Source organism: Plutella xylostella, chromosome 12 (assembly GCF_932276165.1).
Source record: "Plutella xylostella chromosome 12, ilPluXylo3.1, whole genome shotgun sequence".
Taxonomy (NCBI): Eukaryota; Metazoa; Arthropoda; class Insecta; order Lepidoptera; family Plutellidae; genus Plutella; species Plutella xylostella.
The window spans coordinates 10,390,328-10,411,509 of record NC_063992.1 but is presented as its reverse complement, the minus strand read 5'-3'; the positions used below and the strand labels follow the sequence as shown (position 1 = coordinate 10,411,509).

General features: G+C 38.0%; 1 protein-coding gene across 1 annotated transcript in view; it reads right to left on the bottom strand.

The window, feature by feature from the left end:
• Positions 1-1,484: 1,484 nt before the first annotated feature.
• LOC105382773 overlaps positions 1,485-21,182 on the bottom strand; it is a 146,487-nt gene continuing 126,789 nt past the window's right edge. The window contains exons 3-6 of the mRNA XM_048624783.1: positions 7,141-7,352; positions 3,621-3,756; positions 3,021-3,280; positions 1,485-2,413 (exon numbers count right to left, since the gene is read on the bottom strand). Of these exons, the coding sequence (XP_048480740.1) occupies positions 2,201-2,413; positions 3,021-3,280; positions 3,621-3,756; positions 7,141-7,352 (821 nt within the window). The 3' untranslated portion in view covers positions 1,485-2,200. The remainder of the gene's footprint in view (positions 2,414-3,020; positions 3,281-3,620; positions 3,757-7,140; positions 7,353-21,182) is intronic.

Genomic DNA, 21,182 nt, shown 5'->3' with positions numbered 1-21,182 from the left:
CGAGAAATATGTTTTACGCGGCTAAACTTTGTATAACTATTATTTATATGTATAATATTACGAGCATTAGGTAGGTACATACCTACAGAATTATGGTAATACAAATTAACCTTCTTTATTGACAATTATTTGACTAGCTAGGTATAGTAAATATTACTGTTAGATGCAGCCATAGCACACGTATATAATGAATCATAGGAAAAGAATACATAAATATAAAGTAAAAATCTACTTATAAATAGAAAAGAAAATATACATTTGCGTTTCGAATTGTATTCGTTATATTTTTTTAACTTAAACGTATTTTATAATATAGGCACACTCTATCTAAGAATGTAATGAAACCTAGGCAATACGAGATATATGTAGATATAGTGGTACATCATATAATAAATTATACAAAATTAAGTCATTTTATAAGCTTCCTACGTGATATGTTACTCGCACAACTTTTTTTCGTAATTATCTTTTTAAATTTTCTTATGTTTTACTATATCTCACTAGAAAGTATGAAACGTAATAGTATAGTATACGCCCAATGTCAATTCATATAGCCATATTTAATAGTACGCACTGCTCTTTATCGTTTATAATTTTCATTGATTCACTTTATACAATATTTAACTTCCTTGCCAGTACGTACTTATGTAGATAAAATAATGTTATAATAGGCCTATTATTTCATTTACTATCTAAAAAACTGGCATTATCATTTCATACAAATTCATGATTTAAAGTATATATACATGATCAATCTCTTATTTCACTTTGGTTGTATACAATACCTCTGTTCGCTGTATCTTTGGGTCGCTATTTATATTTATTAGGTAACAAATAAAAAAAAAACTTGAAGGTATGTTGTTTGTGGGCCAACCTTTCTTTGGATAAAATACTGTTATTATTTACGTAAATTAAAATATACTTTTAGTGCAAAGCAGGTACCTACTAACAATACGAGTACAACAAATTACAGAGTACTCAATACAAACTAGCATAATGAAAATCTATGAATTTGAGTGTCGAAACATTGTTACTACCTGATTGTGCACGTATTTAAAACTGTACTTTAAAGAATTCAATAAATAAATTATTATTACTGTTTTATATATGTATTTTGTCATTGACATTGGTAAGTCCACGATTAAATTCTTATAGAATCGCCTACCAGCACATAATTCAGAAACAATAATGCCGCTGAATCCTATTTATTTACCACATTTACAATTCAAGTAAAGGCGTGCCAAAGCGGCTTTTATAGCGCAACAGATGGCCGGAATCCAGTGTTGATGGTATTTTAATTATGGCCACTAAAATCTGGCTAACTTGCTGACTTCTGCATCCTTGGCTTTTGTATAATACCCGACATTCGAATAATTTCAGTGGCCCCTAATTTCTGTCATTGTAATCTATGCTATTGTTATAAATTCAAAGCGAAAAGCTTGTACAGTTTGTAAGTTTAGGATGGTTTAAATATATTTAAATATATTTTAAAGCGTCCTTTTTCACTGAATTTTAAGTCAAGTTAGATCGTACTCCATTGAAAGCATTCAACAATCGGAGACATACGTCGAATGTATTCTATGTATGTGCTTGTAGGAGGTTAAAAATATCGGGTTACACGTTTAATTAACGACCTCTAAAAGCTCCGATTAGAGTTTAAAAAAACACGATTTGCCAAACATAAAATATGTAGAGAAAGCTTTTTTTTTGCGTTAAGATAATTTAACTTACTAGCTAGGATTAGTTAATACATAATTTCAACAAGATTAACCTTTTCTTACATAATCTGTATATTTTCCTAATAATGTTTACTCTCTTTTTTATCATTAGTAATAAAAAGGAGCTAAAATGTACATATATTCATAGTTTAAGTAGAAGTAGACACTGTCCATTTGCTGTAGTTTCCCCCATCTTTGTGGGAAAAGTTCCAAGATAAATGTAAATTGAGTTCAGAGCACTCTAACTCACAGGAAGGAATTGTAACTGGAAAATTTTCTTTGAACATCGTTTTAATTTCAGAATATATTTCTAAAGTCAACAGTTAAATAGGCCTTTATAAGTTGTAACAAATAAAAGTTCCTCTTTTTCCTACTTACACATTTTATGCAAAATGGCGGCTGAACGACGAACAGCAATCCCGGAGAAAATCACAGCACCGGGACACAGCGAATTGACGCGCATTAATACCTTATTCTAAGCCTTAGGTTAGTCTATCGCATGATATTTGTGTGAACATCACGAGCAGGAATGTGAGGGCGGGGGTCAGCCGGCGCCCCCCCGAGGCCTGGACCCGGTCTGCCCGGGAGTCTCCCTCGAAGGTCACCTCGCGCGCCTTCGCGTAGCCCTTCGGCCTCTCTCCCTGCACGCTCTCCTCGTTGCTCCTCCAGTACACCGTGGCTATCGTGGCGAGACACTGCAACAAACATGGCCGCCGTTAGTTTGCGAAACCATAGACTAGACTGTTACAGTGAAACCATAGACTAATGAGCTAACTTTTGAGCGGTGCACTGATCGTAGAATGTAGTGGGGGAGGGTGAGAGTTGTATTATTATGATAATAAAGTTAAAATGTTGGTTTGTTGATGAATGTTAGTGAAATGAGGTATTGTGTAACACTTTTTGAGCGTGAAATCGCAAACCTACACAGGGGAGATTTGTAACGCATTTATTACCATTACGTATAAACTCAAAAACTAATGAACTTATTTCACATATTCTTTCACCTTTATATTATGCTTATACTCTACATTTTAGCCCTAAGTACCATTCACAGCTAACATTTACTCAGGAATTCCAACGAGAAACCGCAACTCAAAGGAGATGCGATAAAATCACGAAACTTAACATAATTATGATATTTTAACTAAGTGTGAGCATCTAACGTAGCTTAGATACTTACAAACTAACCCCGTTATTCATAGAAAAGTTAAAGAATGGTTTTAGCTATTGAACTGTTTTGTCTCTCTCTGACAAAGAACAAGTTGTCTAACAAATCTTCTTGTTGATAAATAACAAACTCACTTTAAGTTTCAAATCGCCTCTCCGAAAATGCTTCGGCTTGACTTTAAAATCCAGCCCCAAGCTCGTGGTCTCCAGTCCATCAGACCCTCGGTGCTCCTGCAGAGGCAGCAGATAGGAGGCGGGTGCGGGCTCGCCGTTCACGTACCACGCCAGGCGGGTGGCGGGGCGCGAGCGGCCGGATGTGCAGTTGACTTGGACCCGGTCTCCGACTCGGTAGCGCAGGCGGGAGCCGACTATTGTCGGCCCGTGTTCTGGTAAAGCTGGGGAGAGGGAGATGGTTAGGTTTGTGCGATAGAAAAAACTTGTGAGTTGGGTATGCTTCTTATTAGTGTATAGTGACAAACTGGTGCTGGACTTGTTTGTCAGGTTTGTCACCATAGTGAGAGGATTAGCAAGTGTGAATAGTGTCATTCCATAATTGGGTGAGCAGCATACCGCTGGACTATAAAGTACACTAACTTGCACTCGATCAACAAGCAAGATACCTTTTGCGAACTACTTTGGCTACTTTATCACAGAACATAATTCGATATAAACGTCTCCTTGGGAGATCTGAAAACCCTTGACCACAATGACCCATAAGATAGCAATAAAGCTCACCAACGACCATCATATCTCCGTGGTCGGACACGGTGGGGAAGAGCGGGCGCTCCCCCGATACCTCGCAGCGGTAGCGCCCCGCCGTCTCCACCACTGCCGGGGACAGCGTCACGTTGGCGCCGTTCGGGCTGGACTTCTGCAATTAAAGATGGCGGTGTCAGTTAGCTGTCGAGGCTGCTCACTATACTATTTCACGGGGAAACGGCTATTATATAGTTACAAGTAGTAAACGGCCACCTGGGAGTAAAAAGAGTACATTGGATTGGGAATCATTTTCTGAAACAACATGAATCAGTGTGTAAAGCAAATAGGTATTGGTAACAATCATTTGAGTATGTAAAGTGTTTTATTTATAGCCCTTTAATGTTAAAGACATAGAATTATCACTGAAATTAGTTTTACCCCTGGAAAACTGAAAAAAGAAAAGTTTAATGTGACCTCAAGGGCAAAAACGTTACTTTTAATAGGAACATTACTACACTGCTACATAAGAAGGTAAAACTACACTGATTGTAACTGTAAATTTACATTCAAATATCAAACAAACAACCAAAAATATTATTAACTTAATATATTCATAGATCTCACTATCGCTTGCCCATCGCATACTACGAGTCTTTGCAAGTGAACCTCAAGACATCCCCGACTCACACTGACAATATAAACTCAAGTGTCGGAGTCACTCCGGATCTTATCTCGTTTACGATGTACTAAATAAAACACAAGTACAAAATCGCCGCGATATCATTGAGCATTATTATTATGCTATCTTTATGACTGAATCGTGTTTTTATCACCTCGACTCGTGCATTCAGGGAATGTGTTCAGATCACGCGACCGTTGTCAAAGATATCAAATCAAATCAAAGTTTAGTGTTCACTCGCAGAATAATAAATGTACCGAGGCGCTGCAGCCATGCATGGCAATGTCGTCAATTATTCGACAACTGCTTGTGCTAAAATGCTAGCGTTATTGGAACTAGGTTAGCTGCTTTGCATAGGTATGAGGTGGAGCGGAGGTGAGCGGGTGATGGAGGACTTGCATTTGTGTTACATTTTTGAATTACTACAGTTCATGAGTTCAACACCCGAATTTAAATCCGTTGCAGTTTAAGTGGAAATATATTTTCGTGACTCTTTGCAGTTTATATACTTTAACTTCTTTATAGAAACTTTGTTGCTCTCGTGACTTTTTGCTATGGGGAGTGTAAAAACGAGTTTTTTTTTATTAAATGTCGCAGTCAGTTAAGAATCTTAACAAAATAACTACACTATTGTAATACATCACACAACTGCAGCTGGCCCACAAATCACTTCCCTATGTACGTATATGTGTGTTTGTGTGTATCTACACACCAGATAGTGAGCAACCGCCTCGGCTCTAAATCACGCAAGTGTGTGCACTATAGCTATAGTGAGAAGCGTTCGCTGGCAAAGGTGAAAGAGTTTATTTGTTCCGCTCCCCACAAACTAATTTCCGTAGCGGAGAGCGCGGTGGCGCCTCTCGCGGCCGCTTGTTGCACTAATTAGCTCAGTGGCTCCGGCAAATAGAGATACAGCCTGAATAAATAGGGCAGAAATTAGACGACGATTCACATCCTGCTAGAAGCCTGTTAAAAGAGCGTTGTGACTTTTTTAGTATCTTGGTTGTACGTTTGAACAAAACGTGATAATAAAACGAGTTATCGATTCAGTAAAGTGAAAAATAAATGAACTAAGTAGGTCAAAAGTAATTGTCACATACCTAGAGCTATAGATTTATGTAGGTATCATACATATATTCATTAGAGCACGGAATCTCTCATATGACAAGGAAAAAAACATTAAATGAGTCCATCCGTGGAATCATAGTGATTGTTTTAAAAATATGTTATATTATAAATATAAATAATAATAGAAATAGCCATTTATACTATGTTGCGCCATAGGTCTCTAGCCTGAAATGCTATTGTGAAATAAATAAATAAAATCGTGAAGATACTCTATGGGCGTAGCGCATTCGTAGCGCTACGGCGTAGTGGCGTAGGCATTGCTACGACCAGCTACGACTGCGTAGATAAAGTCATTGGAAGAATCATTATTTAATTTTAATGAAAAAGGGGGTTATCATTATAATTTATTTGTAATTAATGTAGTGACCATGAAGCCTTGAAAAACGTATTTTGTTACATTAACATAAATTTCCAATTAAGCATTAAGTGGTGGTCTCAACGGACTCTCATTGCCTAATTATGATGTCCGCATAAAAGCTTCATTTTAAATAGGTAAAAACACATTAATAATGTAACTCAATTTGCCATATTTCACGCCGCAACGTTGCAAAGGCTGTTACGGAGGAGAATGAGTACAGAGCGACCCTAAATTCTCATTTGCCGATGTTAGATGTTGTTATAATCCCATAGGGTGTGGGGTTTTTTCTACACGAAAAAATTCTTGCACTCTATGAAAGACATTTTTTCTTCGTTAAGATTCATAAAATATTTTTGTACCTCTAACTAAATTGTTATTAATAATATATAATAGTATGAAGGAACCCATAGGCAAAGGGTCCATAGACCACGATTCCCATGGGCTTGCATACTGTATTAATTGATTTGATATTTAAAATGCACCTTATGATATTTTATGATAGGTAAAGTATATATTAATTTTTAATCCCACCGGCTTCCAATACAGAATTCTTAGTTGCGTTATTTAGTTTGATAAACTCCTACGTTATAATATAAATAATTATAATGAAGGTTATTTTAAGAGTCTACTTAACTTTTCAATCATATTTTTTCTAAATTTACCAGATCCAAAACTTTCCGTATTTGCTGAATATAAATGTATTATGTATTTCTTATTAAAATATATTATAAAGTCTAAACGAACAAAAATATTCAATAAATCCATTTCGTCTGAGGCGAGTCTTCGCATAATTGTGTTTATTCTATCTTTTTCTAGATTCTAGGAATAGAAACCATTAGGCATTTAAAGTGCTTTTAAACGTCTTTTGGGGAAAATGATATCATAACAGTACGTATGTCAAGGAAAATTTTGTCTTGATACCTTCTTTATACATTAAAGACAAATAAAAATATCGAATTTACATCGCTAATGATTAACAAGAATAGACAGCTGACGGAGCCAGGCCGGAGCTCTACTCACAGAGATAAGATGAATGTGAACAGTGCATTTTACTTATTTACTTATGATTTATAGATATAGATAGAGACTGACTATAATCCTATAGCGGCAACAACGCGCGGTCACCAGAGAAAGCGCGAAATAAATTTGTCACAAATTGTGAGTAGTACAAAGAGTGTAGAGCCATAAAACAACGCGTACCTACTCGGGTTGTGTAGAGCTATCTTGTAGGGCTCGACATAATCTTACCGCGCGCCATAGCCCAAAACAAATGAATATCAAATAAACCGCTGGCCACCGACAGAGGAGGATGAAGCGCCTGGTGTCAGCCCCAGACTCCTCGGAGGAGTAGCGGGAATGAAGAAAAAGAAATAAATTTCAAAGCCCCTTACCTCCACATCAACACCTGGCAGCGGGAACTTCCTCCTTGGCTCCAGGTCCCTTGGCACGTGTCGGAAGAACTCCTTGCCGTCCTTGTACCACTTGACGGAGTAGAGCGAGTCGTGCGGCGCCAGCGCCCAGCGGCACGCCAGCAGCGCGCGCGTGCCCAGCGGCACGTGCGACGGCACGCGAAGCTCCAGCAGCTCCAGGCTGAACACTGCACCTGTGGAGACAGGAATGGGTTAAGCCAGGCGTATGCTGGTACTTAATCTAATCCGGAAGACCGCGAGAAACATGGCAGCGCTCAGTCAAGAAGGAAAAGGGGCAGGCTATCTGAGCTAGCTCAAGATCGTAGACAGTAGCGGAGCTTCACTTCGGCCCTTCAATGCGGGGAGTAGAGATTGGAGATAAGTTAGTTAGTATGCTGGGAAGCAGGCTATGCTAGGTTGTGTGTCCTGCTATACGCTCACGGTCTATGGCTTGTCCAATGTCCACCCTCCGCTTTCTGTACTACCCTGAGTCATTTGCGTTTCACCATACGCCTAGACTTAACATTACAAGCCCTTAGTTTACGCGTTTGTAACGTGTAAATTTAACCATCTTATCATGCTTCTCAATAGCACAAACATTTCTGTTTCACACATTTTGGGATGCGAACGGGAGGTGTGATATAAGATAGTTCGCACGTTTGTAATGGCTATGTATACTAAGGGCTTATGCTTGTCGTGCGCCCTGTGTTGGAAGTGCCAAGCAGAAATTACTGCTTCTTCTTAGACAATGTACTTCTGATACAATAGTCACCTTGTAATGTGTAAAGGATTCAGTAACGAGATGACGACTATCTCCAAAATATTTAAACTTACAATGCCAAAAAAACAGTGCTAGTAAAACTTTTATACCTTCCCTTCTAGGCATATGTGATCAAATGTTATCTAAAATATTTTAGGCGTGCATTAATTTCAAACCATAACGTAACGTAGTAGTAGCAATATGAACCTGTGAAAACTAACCTGAATCAATTAATCAAAATAATTGTTACACAACTTACTAATGGCTATCAAAATGCAATAGCTTTTAAAAATCAATGGCTTTTACTGGCCAATGCGAGCTGCGAGCAAAAAGTCATTATTGTTATTATGTTTCGGGGAATATCTCGATTCGCTATCAGTTGAAGGGTAAAGCGCGAGAATTGATGGGTTCGATGCATTTTATTACGCGGTTACTGGAGTTATTTATGTAACTTTATTATGCAGTGCATCAAGTGCATAGGTGGAAAAAGAAATTAATTAAGTATTGGTCAAAAAGAAGGAATATATAATATTAATTGGGTTTAAGAATAATCCCACAAAATATTTCAATAACTACCTATGTTTTACTGTCTATTTATGGTGATATTTTTTCTACACGCCATGCGAAAGGGGAACACCATAGATAAAAATAATAATAATTAAAGCACCATTTTATTATGCATTAGTATACTAATTTGTCCCTATAACAGCGAAGCATCCAGAAGTGGTTTTCAAAACCTCCATCCATTAGCAGTCTTTAACGATATCCTACTGGGCACTGGCGACCTACTTGCCCTGTCTCAGTGCCGCCCGCCCCGCTCTGCTGCATGTGCTTGGCTGTGAAAAATGTACATCTTGGGAAATACCACCCGCCTCGGAAACTAGAGACGGCGAATAATGGAAAATTACGACGCGACGCTACATGACACTGAAATAGCCTGAAAGATATCTAACTACTTTGTTATGTAGAGTTTAATTTTAAATTAAATGGATTAGCTGTATTTAAAACAAGATTCGGTTGTAAACTGAGGTTATGTGTGTGTCGAATCATTGATTATCACAACGCTTCATTAACACACGAATATTGTAGGCCTTTGGTTTTGGATGTCCAGCCCGAAGGATGGCAATGTTCAGCAAAGTAAACGCATCGCTTGGGAAAGTGACTACATTCTACATATTCCTGCAAGTACTTGAATTTAACTAATTAAGAGTACTTGAGTAAAAAGAAGTTAAACAATTTTACATTTATCTATGTGTAAGTACACTAATGATAGACATAAAGAAGAGTAGTGCCGAATCGCAGACAGCGGCGCAACATTTAAAACCAATCGTCCCGCGGCCGGCGCCGGCACGTGAGCAACAATTTATATTTTTATCCGCCGGTAGGTGGCGTGTTATGATGGCAGAAATCCATTAAGCCGCGCGTCAAATAATTTCCCTGGCGACTAGCGCTCGGTGCCCGTAAAAGAGGCAGTGAGCCACTATTGCCCGAATAATATTACTTTATTGCCCGCCGGGGCACGAAATGTAAGTAAATTGGCAAATAAAGACAGCACGACATAGTTGGCATATGCGCGGCACCAGCTAATGGATTCGAAACGGCGACGCGACATGTGAACTCGCAAGATTTTGTACCAATTGGATTTGCGAAAGCGTAATTGAATTCGGGACACGGTTGCTCCTCATACTGTTGTTTTGTTGACGTTTGAGGTGCTGGGGTGAGGTATGATTTCTATAGCGTTTACCCTCGATGACCCTTTCCGCGTTTTATATGCGCATCAAAATAATTGTACTGTTAACGTAAAGATAACATTTGGGCGTAGTGGTAGGGTTAGAGGGCTGAGTCTTATTTCGAAGAACCACGGTTCGATTTCAGGCCGGAGCAATAGCTCTGACTTTGAAAGTTAATTAATCCAACTATTCTATTTGAAAGTATTCTTGCTACTTTAATTAGAATACGATAAAATTCTGATTTAAATCACAAATTCCTACACAGAAAGGTAATTTCATTTAAATCGCCGTAAATTTTAAAATCGCCAGTTCATCTGACCTACTTTCTTCGATAAAATAAAAATATTGATAGAGTTTTTAATTTTATTATATTGTAGTTTCCAAGTAGGTATTGTCATCGTTCCTCTCACTAACCGGATCAACAGCATGGTTTAAAATAAATAAGTAACATACTACTTATACATAATTATAACATGTATCCATGTATTTTTAATAGTAATAATGTTAATCCATTATAATAACATTTCTGAATAGGGAATGGAAATTGTCTCGAAGAACACGAAATTGCCTTTCGTTTATTTTTAAAGACTTCTTATAACTTAGTCTCTACCTACAACACGAATCCGACAAGAGCTAAACTATGAGTATTATTACCATTTCTAAACGTCAATATTTTTAATAGGAGTTCAGAATGGGTATTTTAGGACACAACTTTCTGTAACTAAATTTGTTCTTGTTTATTGAGCAATGACATCATGTCTATTTTGCAAGCCTACCATAAATGTTTATAAGCATAAGGCTTTTAATAAGATTGGTATATCTATTACAAGGCTGGTCTCCAATAGCCGCTTCTGACCCTGCCGAGAAGCGAACCCGGGACCCTGATCACAACAGTCAGCGTTAACCCCCACTCCATCCAGCCGTCGACCTACTTTTGTAACATACATAAAGGGCATTGAGGTAGGTCAGGTTAGGAAAGGTCAGTTTTCAGTCCTGTTACTTATTTAGGCTACTGGCAATGTAACTTGATTACGTGGCAATGGCATTATACGTCAATGTTTTTTTGTTGTTTTGAGTCGTGATGGCGTTAAATGTTATCCTCGGCTCCCAATCAGAGTGGGTTCATATGTCCACTACTAGACACAAGACTGACCCAAGGAGCGCCGAAACACTCTGTCCTCGGCCTTCCTCATCCAGCCTCTACCGGCCACCTGTCTAAAAGTTGTTGTCCAAAAAGCCGTATGCCGAAATGCTGTGTTTTCATCGTTTCACGACTAGCTAATTATGTGTTGCAAAAGTGATAACTATTTTTTTGACAATTGCGACTATTTACGACTATTTCATAACTATTTTTTGGCATTTTCAAAATTCGATTTTATTAGGTTTTATTTTTTGAGGATTATAGCTGAAGGGAAGCACAATAATGAGGCAAAAAATAGTTTAGAATTACCCCAGGAGTTACTCCTTTACGGCTTTCTATAGCGCTTTTGCAGCATCCTGTATACGAATCCTGAGATTGGAATCACGATTTTCATCCTTCAGTGTCTTTCATTAGTTGGTTCATTAAGGAGGAATGTGGGTCGATGCATCGAGCTCGGATCGCATTCCAGTGAATCCTCAGACTTCGCTGTCATTCACAAAATACGCAATCACTTCTGTACATCTACGGGTATTTAGATTAGAATCAATAAAATTTGTGACTTTAATTTTGGTTTAATTAAAGACATAATAAGTGTACGTATACACAACAACGCAACAATCTACAAAACAATTTTTTTGGACACAGATTTTTGATTTGTTGACAAATAATAATGGTGTACCCAAATGATTTACACACTCCAAGCTATACCCAATGATGCTCTCATCTCAACTCTAGAAAACCCCTCCAAATCAAAGAAAAACATTGTCAAATAACCGGACAAAAGACTCTCGTATCCGCGGTATTGTCGGCGAGTCGTTCTTTCGTCGAAACGCTTGCATTCGGCGAGACGTGACAATTTGTATCGTTTCGGGACTCGAGTGGGGGAATTAGGGCGGTGAGCGGCGGCTGAGTGGCCTAAGGAAGATAGTACACGAATTGTCTGCGGAACCCACCGTTATTCTGGATATTGGGCTGATAAAGGTACGATGGGGAAATGGTTCATTGCGAAAAACATCAAGCCTCAGCGCTAACAACTAACGTCAGTGACGCGCGAGCTACTGAGCGCATCGAACGTGTATCGAACGAACGCGTACCGTGTGAACGTGTGTTGTGCCTTTTTGGATTTTCACTTTTTGGGCTATAAACTATGAATATACACAGAAGTCCAGTCAAGGTCGGGGGATCACTCAGTGATCTGTCCAGCTTACGGGACCGGGATGTAGACAACCTCGTGACCCTCCGCAAGCGAAAACAACCCGAGAGTGACCTTGCCGATACTCTCGCCGATTTCCGAAAAGAACTAATGAAATCCTTCCAAGACTTCTTCGAAATTCAAAATAAAAGTTTATCGTCATTGTGTGAAGATGTACAGTGGCCTGCGCCTAAAAGTATACAGGCACGGTCCGCACAGTGATGCCATCTAGTAAAAACCTTGTAACTACAACGTATTGGACGTGTGTTTTGATGAGTGCATGTTGTTGTTCTATAAGAGAGTGTTTGAGCAGTACGATATGGTTTATATTCGCTGTTTTTACTACTGTGTATATTAGGTAGTTAATTTCATACAATTTCGTCATAGTCACTGTGGCGTAGTTGTTAAGGCGTGGCGCGGCGGTGCCGCATGAGTTATTACGAAATTGTTGATACTTACTTCGCATCCTGTTATTGTTTTTTGTGACTTTAAAGATCATATGATAGAAGTTTCCTTTACTTTCTTTTTTAATTTTTAAATTCGATTAAGGGTTTGTTATTATTTAAAACCAAATTTAAAAAAAGTTTTTATTAAAATATTAAAACATGAATTTTACTTAGTTGACTTTAATTAACATGCTTGAGTTAAATATAAATACTAACTATAATCGAACCACAATTACTCTGCTACAAAATAAAAACTACTAAAAAAATGTTTAGATTGAAATACTGATTAATATAATATTTATTGAAATTGACAACTATGAGATTAACATTTAGACTATGTTCTTTTCCATATTTGAAAATGTCACGGTGAATGACAAAACGTAGCATATAAAAACAAGTCAGTTAGGTTTTTCACAATCTTTACCACCCTTCCGCCTGTGCAATTAACAATTTACTACACATGACAATAATATTGTATACTTATTGAGTTACCTAATCAATAATTTGAGTATGGCCGATTTATAACTTGTGCAGAGATAACATGGTTCATATATACTTATATAGTTAAGTGAAGTGAATCAACATGTTACATATTGTAACAATAACATCACTCACTTTCTATAACCAAACGAAACCCAACGAACTTAACGCAAAATAAAGTATATAGGAGAATAAATAGAAGAATAATAATAATTAAATGCTTAATAGCGAGTTGCTGCACCCTCCTGGTTCATGACTTCTTGCAGCCGTCTCGACATGCCTGTCACCATATTCCAGCACATATCACGGCCGCGATATGACTCCCACGTTGACGTCACTAGTTTTTCTAAGTTTATCTTAGTTCTTACTTCGGATGGGTCCCAGTTAAGCACCATTTGGCCCCACAAATTTTCAATGGGATTGATATCGGGGCTTTTAGAGGGCCAGTCAATAATAGTAATATTTGATTGTGTCCTTAACCAGTCACGAACAACTTGAGCACGGTGAACTGCACAGTTATCATGCACGAAGTAAATGTGATGTGGTTCAGGATACACATTGCGCACCGAGGGTAACATTACATCTCGTAACAATTCTAAATATTTGAGACCAGTCATACGGCCCCCTACTTCAACCAACTCGCCGGGACCCATCGAGGACATCCAGCCCCAGTAGCCGAGAGTAATCCTGCCGCTGGTTCTGCATGGAAGCGTGTTAACTTCATTGTAACGTGTTCCTGTTGTTCTCCACAAAAAAATTCTACCATCTTTGTCTGATTTAAAACATTTTTCGTCAGTAAATATGACTATGTTATCCTGCCAGTTAAAATTTAAATATTGGCGAGCGAATTCTATTCTTGCTTGACGATGGGCTGGTGATAGCGCTATTTTCTTCGCTGGTCGATAACAATGAATGCCGCCTGCATGCAGATGTCGGCGCACCACATCCATGGATACTCCATGCTGAAGGGCAGTCGAACGAGTCGTGGCAAATGGATTTGCTGTATGAGCTGCTATAATATCTCGGTGGCGGGCATTAGCTTCGGTATACGTGATAGATTTCCGACCACGTTTTAAATTATCTATCTCCCCTGTAGAAGCATACCGCCTTATCCATAATTGGACGGTTTTCCTCTGTAAAAAAAAACATAAATTAAGCATAAGGACTTTAATTATTTTCGCCTACTGTGTCATTAGAAGTCACAGTATAGTATTTGGATGACTAAAACATTGGACATACCGTTATTAGCAATCGGCGAGCTATCTCACTAATGCTCACATTTTCTTCATGCAAAACAATGATCCTTGCCTTCATAATCACCGTTAAATGATGCATTGCGAAACAAAATAAAATTTCAAAGCTGATTGTTAATCAATAACACTTGATAGGGATCAATAATCAACAATAGTTAGTAGCAGTCAGGTGCAATGTAGCGGACGACTAACTAAAACTTCTTCTTTTTATTTATTGAGTTGTCATAAGATTGAGGGTAGAACTATACAATATATTATATGTGATCATGACTCCCAACGCTTCTTTGAGACAATACAACACTTACGTTCCACTCAACGTTTTATAAATCGCTTTGGCTACTAAATATTACTTATCGGTGCTTATATACTGATATCAAGAATGTTAAAAGGCATTTAAAAATAAAAACTAATAGTTTTACTATTTAGTGGAGGACTTGAACCCAGGGACCTTATGCCGCCGCATCAATTGATGAATGCTTAACCAATCAGACTATCACCGACCATGATAGCGTTGTCTAAATATGCTATCGGTTATTATTACCACCACCGCCCCGCAACTTATATTTACAAGCTGGTTACTAGATGGCATTACTGTTTGCAATTCGCCTGATTACTTTTAGGCGCAGGCCACCGTACGTCAGATCAAACAAGAAATGTCCGGGATGAAATTATGCAACGAGAAAATTTTGCAGGAACAGAATAAACTAAAGCATGAGGTATCCGAGATCAAAACTGATAACAACATGACCAAAGAAAAAATCGAAAAGCTGGATCGTAATCTATCTCAGGCGCAGCTAACCATTGCTCAACTTTCTTCTAAACTACGTGACAATGACCAACAAGGACGCAGAAATAACTTAGAATTCGCGGGAATACCACAACAAAAGAGTGAAAACTTGTATAACATCATAAAAAACATTGCCACTAAAGTTGGTTTTACCCTAAATCCATCGGATATAGATTACATTCACCGCGTCCGAAGATTCAAACCAATCACGCCGGGCAAGCCAAGCGTCGCCGCCGCCGCCGCCGCCGGAGACGACGGTGTACCCACTTCTACCGATTCTACAATGATACCTAACATCATAGTCCGGTTTTGCCGGCGAAACACTAAAATGGAATTTCTATCAGCTGTTCGCGCTCGTCGGGGACTCACTACTGTTGATGCCGGCTTAGATGGACCCTCGAAACCCATTTTTGTGAACGACCATCTCGCTCCATACTATAAAATGCTGTACAGTCGTACCAGAGCTCTGGCCAAGCAGAACGACTACAAATACGTCTGGCTGAGGGACTGTCAGATTAACGTTCGAAAGAATGATACGTCGAGACCAATTGTTATTTTATCTGAAAATGATTTAGATAAAATATGACTTCCATTTACCGTTAATAACATTAACACAAAATGCCAAAATGTTCTAATGTTGAAGTTCATATTAGCTCTGAGTCTTATCGTTACTTGTTTTGCTATAATAACGCTTACAACCATAACTATATCTATTTACACAGCTAGCACTATTTGTTACGAAGCACGAAATTGCTCTTATGTATGTAACCTTCATAAAAACTATAATTACACGCACAAAAGTTTATGCTATATGCTTACTCTTATTTACACTCACATTCTTTGTACTGCTTTGTATATTCTACCGACATTGCTTTTGATTCATTATAATTACATTCCTAATGCTAGCAATAGACATATTGTCTACATAAAAACATTAACTATGTGTACTATTTACAAATATAACATGCTATTTCATGCGATGAAACTGGTTTGTTATCATGGAACGAGTGTAAGTTGCGATCTCGAAAATATGCCTTGTATTATGCATACTTATCTATACCTATACTATTACAATGACAGCTAGATATAACTTATCCATTTATTACCAAAATGCGAATGGGCTGCGTACTAAATCAAATGAGTTTCTTACAGGAGTTTTGAATAGTAATTATGACATTATTTGTATTACTGAAACTTGGTTACACGATGGTTTCTACAGTAGGGAGTTCTTTGATAATCGTTACGAAGTGTACAGATGTGATAGGGACCGAGCGGCGACGGGGCGCGAGCGCGGGGGCGGGGTGCTAGTGGCGGTGCGGCGCGAGCTGTGCGCCCGCGCGGCCCCGGCCTGGTGCGCGCCGCCGCCTGCAGACGAGCTGTGGGTAAGTGTGCCGCTAGGTAAGCCTGTGCCCGCCCAGGCCGACACTCTCACAGGACAAGTCAGGTACCTACACATTGGCCTTACTTACATACCTCACGGTCGCACTCACGAAGCTTTAATTAATTCATTCTATGATAGGACGAGCCAAAACATTTTTAATAATCCTGATGATATATTTCTTGTGTTAGGTGATTTTAATGTCACTAATGCCATCTGGTCCTATGACGAAGATATTAATTCCATGAATATAAACACAAATAACGACAATTTGGCAATAGTAACTGCGGAATTTATGCATTTCTCGGGAATTATGCAATATAATGCAGAATTTAATTATCTCAACAGAATACTGGATCTAGTTTTTTGCTCAAAACCATGTAAAGTTTCTTCTGTACAAAACCCGCTCATCACTGAAGACCGACATCATAAGTCTCTCGAAATAGAACTATCTCTCTTATCTCCCCCCCCTCTAAAACACAACAACACAGTTAAGAAAATGTTTTTTAAGGGTGATTATGAGTCTATCCGTTCTGAGTTAAGCTCCATTGATTGGGTAACTGAGTTTTCTTCTTATAATGACATAAATATGATCACAAATGCTTTTTATAATATTCTAAATTCCTTAATAGAAAAATATGTGCCGATAACTACACGAATTAATCAAAAATACCCACCGTGGTACACCAAACCTCTTATTAAACTCGCAAATGAAAAGAATAAATTTCATAAAAAATGGAAGATCTATCAGAATTTAAGTGATTATCGAACTTTCTCCACCTTAAGAAAGCGTTTTCGAAAGATGGAGCGTGACTGTCATGAATATTACTTGAATGTATCTGAAGATAATATCAATAGGAACCCTAAATATTTTTGGACTTTTGTTAAATCTAAAAAGTCCAACAACGACATCCCTAATACAATAACGTATAAGGGCGATAGTCTATATGAAGGAAGTCAGATTTGTAACGCTTTCAATGACTATTTTCACTCGGTTTTTATTTCTTCTAATAATAATATCACCCATAACCATTCCTCCGGCTCCGTTGCTGATATCGACTCCATAAAAATCGACGAAAAATGTGTCCTCAGTGAACTTAAAAAACTTAATATATACACAAGTGCTGGTAGCGATGGTATCCACCCACTATTTATTAAACAATGTGCAAATGAAATTTTGGTGCCTTTGTTATATATTTACCGCTTCTCTCTGCTAAGTGGCAATTTTCCGTCGGTATGGAAGAAAGCTCTTATCACCCCCATACCAAAAACTGCTCAAAGTAATGATGTAACACAATATCGACCTATTTCGAAACTATGCACTTTTGGTAAAATCATTGAGAAAATTGTTACAACTCAAATATCCAGTGCTGTAAAACAGGAACTATCTGAAAACCAGCACGGATTCGTAAAAGCTCGTAGTGTTGACTCAAATATGGTAGTTTTCTCAGATTATATTCTTAATTCCATGGACAGTGACCTACAGGTGGATGTCGTGTACACCGACTTCTCCAAAGCGTTCGATAAAATTAACCATGATTTGCTTTTGGTAAAGCTTATGAGGGCCGGTGTACACGGCAACCTATTAAGATGGATAGAATCCTATATACGGAATAGAAGTCAGGCAGTATGCTTGAAGGGGTATTGCTCAAGGTTCTTGCACATTCCTTCAGGAGTTCCACAAGGTTCACACCTAGGACCTTTGCTGTTCACGCTGTACATAAATGATTTAGGTAAGATCCTTGGTAACTCTGATCACTTACTCTATGCTGACGACACTAAGTTGTTCAGAAAAGTTTCTAGTATCGAAGACAGCATGGGTATTCAACACGATCTCAACTCATTATTAAATTACTGTAATACCAACCAACTCTTTCTTAATGTTGAGAAGTGTTTTGTTATAACTTATACTCGAAAAAAGAAACCAATTATGTTTGACTATACAATAAATAATTTAAAACTTGTACGTGTTAACAGCATCCGTGATCTTGGCGTTATGATGGACAGCAAGGTTTCGTTTAATCCACACATAGACAATATACTTAACAGAGCTTTCAAAAACCTCGGTTTTATTACAAGAATCAGTAAACCCCTTAAAAGAATAAGCACTCTTAAACTTCTTTATAATTCGTTTGTTAGGTCTATTTTAGAGTTTGCCAGTGTAGTATGGAACCCTTCTTATCAGATTCATATTAATCGTATTGAAAAAGTACAAAAAAAGTTTGTTAAACTGTTAAATTACCGTAGCCATCGTTTAGATTCCTATGAAAATTCACTAAATTATTATAACTTAACATCGTTATCAAACCGCCGTAAACTCATTGATATGTCCTTTCTTTTCAAAATTTTAAATAACTTAATCGACTCCCCAACTCTTCTATCTAAAATTAATTTTGTGACAAGAATACGCATGCCCATTCGCACCTCGCGAAATAAAAATAAAACGGCACTTGTGCCTCCTAACTTTAAAAAAAATTACACTCGAAATAGCTTCATATCTCGTTCAATCACCACTTACAACAAAGAATTTTCTGACGTGGATTTATTCAATAATCACCTTATATCCTTCAAGAGAACCTGTTTCATAAGCATGCAGCAATAAGTAATAAACTTTTCATATAAGTAAGTACAGTTCCCCTGAATTGATAGTGCAAATGCAGATCTTCACACCCGAATCATTGAATCGTAAGAGCCTTAAACAAAACACCTGCATTTTGCACCTTGTTCTAAAGAAATAGGAGTCAATATCATGTGTCACATAATCGAAAGAAACCGATCTGTCAAAGATTTCTAGATTGTCAATTTTGGACAACTGTAAAATATTATTTAATCTTAATTATAGGTACTTACGAACTAACTTTTGTAAGAATATTGTAATGCTACTTCAACATAAAGTGTCTATTCTGTAGTTTATATAAATATACTTTCAAATTGATGTAATCAGATTCCAAATTGCTGCTGTATTATTAGCGTCTCTTTAGCTCTTTTTATTTTTAATATAAATTGAATTGTATTTTCGGCACAGTAAGGTCTATAATAGAATGTAAGTTTATTTTGATAAATTTTTGTATGTATGACTGTTTGTTGCCATAATAAAGATAAATAAAAAAAATAAATAAACAAACAGTGGAAATTGACATAACTTAATATTTTTAGAGCGTTTGTCCCATGGTGTAGGTTGCTCCGTATTAGCAACATTGCGTTGGAAATTGAACCTCACTTACAAAATTCCACCCTATACAGTCGCAGCTGTTAGACGTCGCTAAGCCATCTTACGACTTAGAAAATCTAAATCCCTTTGTGTAAAACGTAACATAAGAAGCTTAATTTAATTTATGAGTAAATTGCTATTGCTATATCAGACGGATTCCGCCTTACTGAATACATAATTCGGGGATGATCATAATCTAAACGGATCAGGTGTACAGTGGCGCGGAAAATAAATATAGGTATTATATCCATGGGAAATGGAGAAGGCTATTGCTGTTGGAAATATCCTGGTTGAACCACCAATACCTATATTTAATATACGTGATAATATTCTAAAATACAACCGGTAGGTATATTCAGGTAACACAGCCGGGGTAACCCTTGTAAATAATAGTATGGGTATTCGTGTAAAATGTATGCACATTGCACGTCATAGTTCGTGGATTTTATTTTCTATTTGTATGTTTCCAAATTTATCGCGATTCTAAAAACATGTAAGCTAAATACTTCTTTGAAAGTTTGCACAACACATCAGTCATTGGACTCGAAGTAAAAAAATATATTAATTAGTTCAATTAGAAGACTTCCCAAAACTTGAGTCCTAAGCCAGCTGAAACATACATTTTTGTGTAGCCGTACAAGTGGATCGCGTGCGGGCGTCGGCGGCGTCTCACAACGGAGCCGTATTCTGGGAACCTCAGCTATCTCAGTAATAAATAATAAATATATGGGGACATTTCACACACGGCCATCCGACCCCAAGCTAGGCAGAGCCTGTGTTATGGGTGTCGGACAGCTGATATATCTACACAAATACATAGAGATAGATACATATCAAATAGATAAACGACAACCAGACACAAGGCAAACACAAGTGCTCATCACACGAATGTTTGCCCTGGCCGGGATTCGAACCCGCGGCCCCAAGCTTCTGAAGCAGCTTCACTACCGCCTAGGCTACGGTGCCGTAAGATAGGGAATTTACATTATACTTCTTCATTCATTGATCTGTGTACTTCAGGGAAGCTGGTTATACTACTCGAGAATATATTATAGAGGTACGTTTGACGAACACTATTCTATGGACGACCAAACAAAATTATAATGATTTTTAAGCACCGCTTTTTGTGCTTTCTAATTGACCGGGGTGTCTTCGATGTTAAATTATGTTGCGTCTTGTATGTGTCTTGTTGCCCTAAAATTGACGTTTCTTTTATGTGTCCTGTGGATACCTTGGATAATGGTCATATTTAACGAAAGCGAAATATCAGTCAGTGGACAGCAGAGACCAGTGAGTCGGCAAACTGCTTTCAGCATATCTGTTACTTCTTAAGCAACCAAGCCTCCTATACCTACTTTCATAAAACTATTTCAGTACCTATTTACAATCACTTTACAACCGCAACTGCCCCAGAATAGGAATCCTGTACCCTCTGCATGACTCACTGGCCTCCGCTGTCCACTGACTCAATTGCGGATAATTATGTCCGTTCTCGGTGGCAGCCCATCCAGTGCTCACGCGATGTCCGGGCCGCGCCGGACACCCGGTGAACCGGACACCGGGCCAGTGGGAAGTGCTCTTTAGTGTTACATCGCAGGTGAAATTTCAGTTCACGGAATGCATTCCCCGTTGAGTTTATGTTAAAG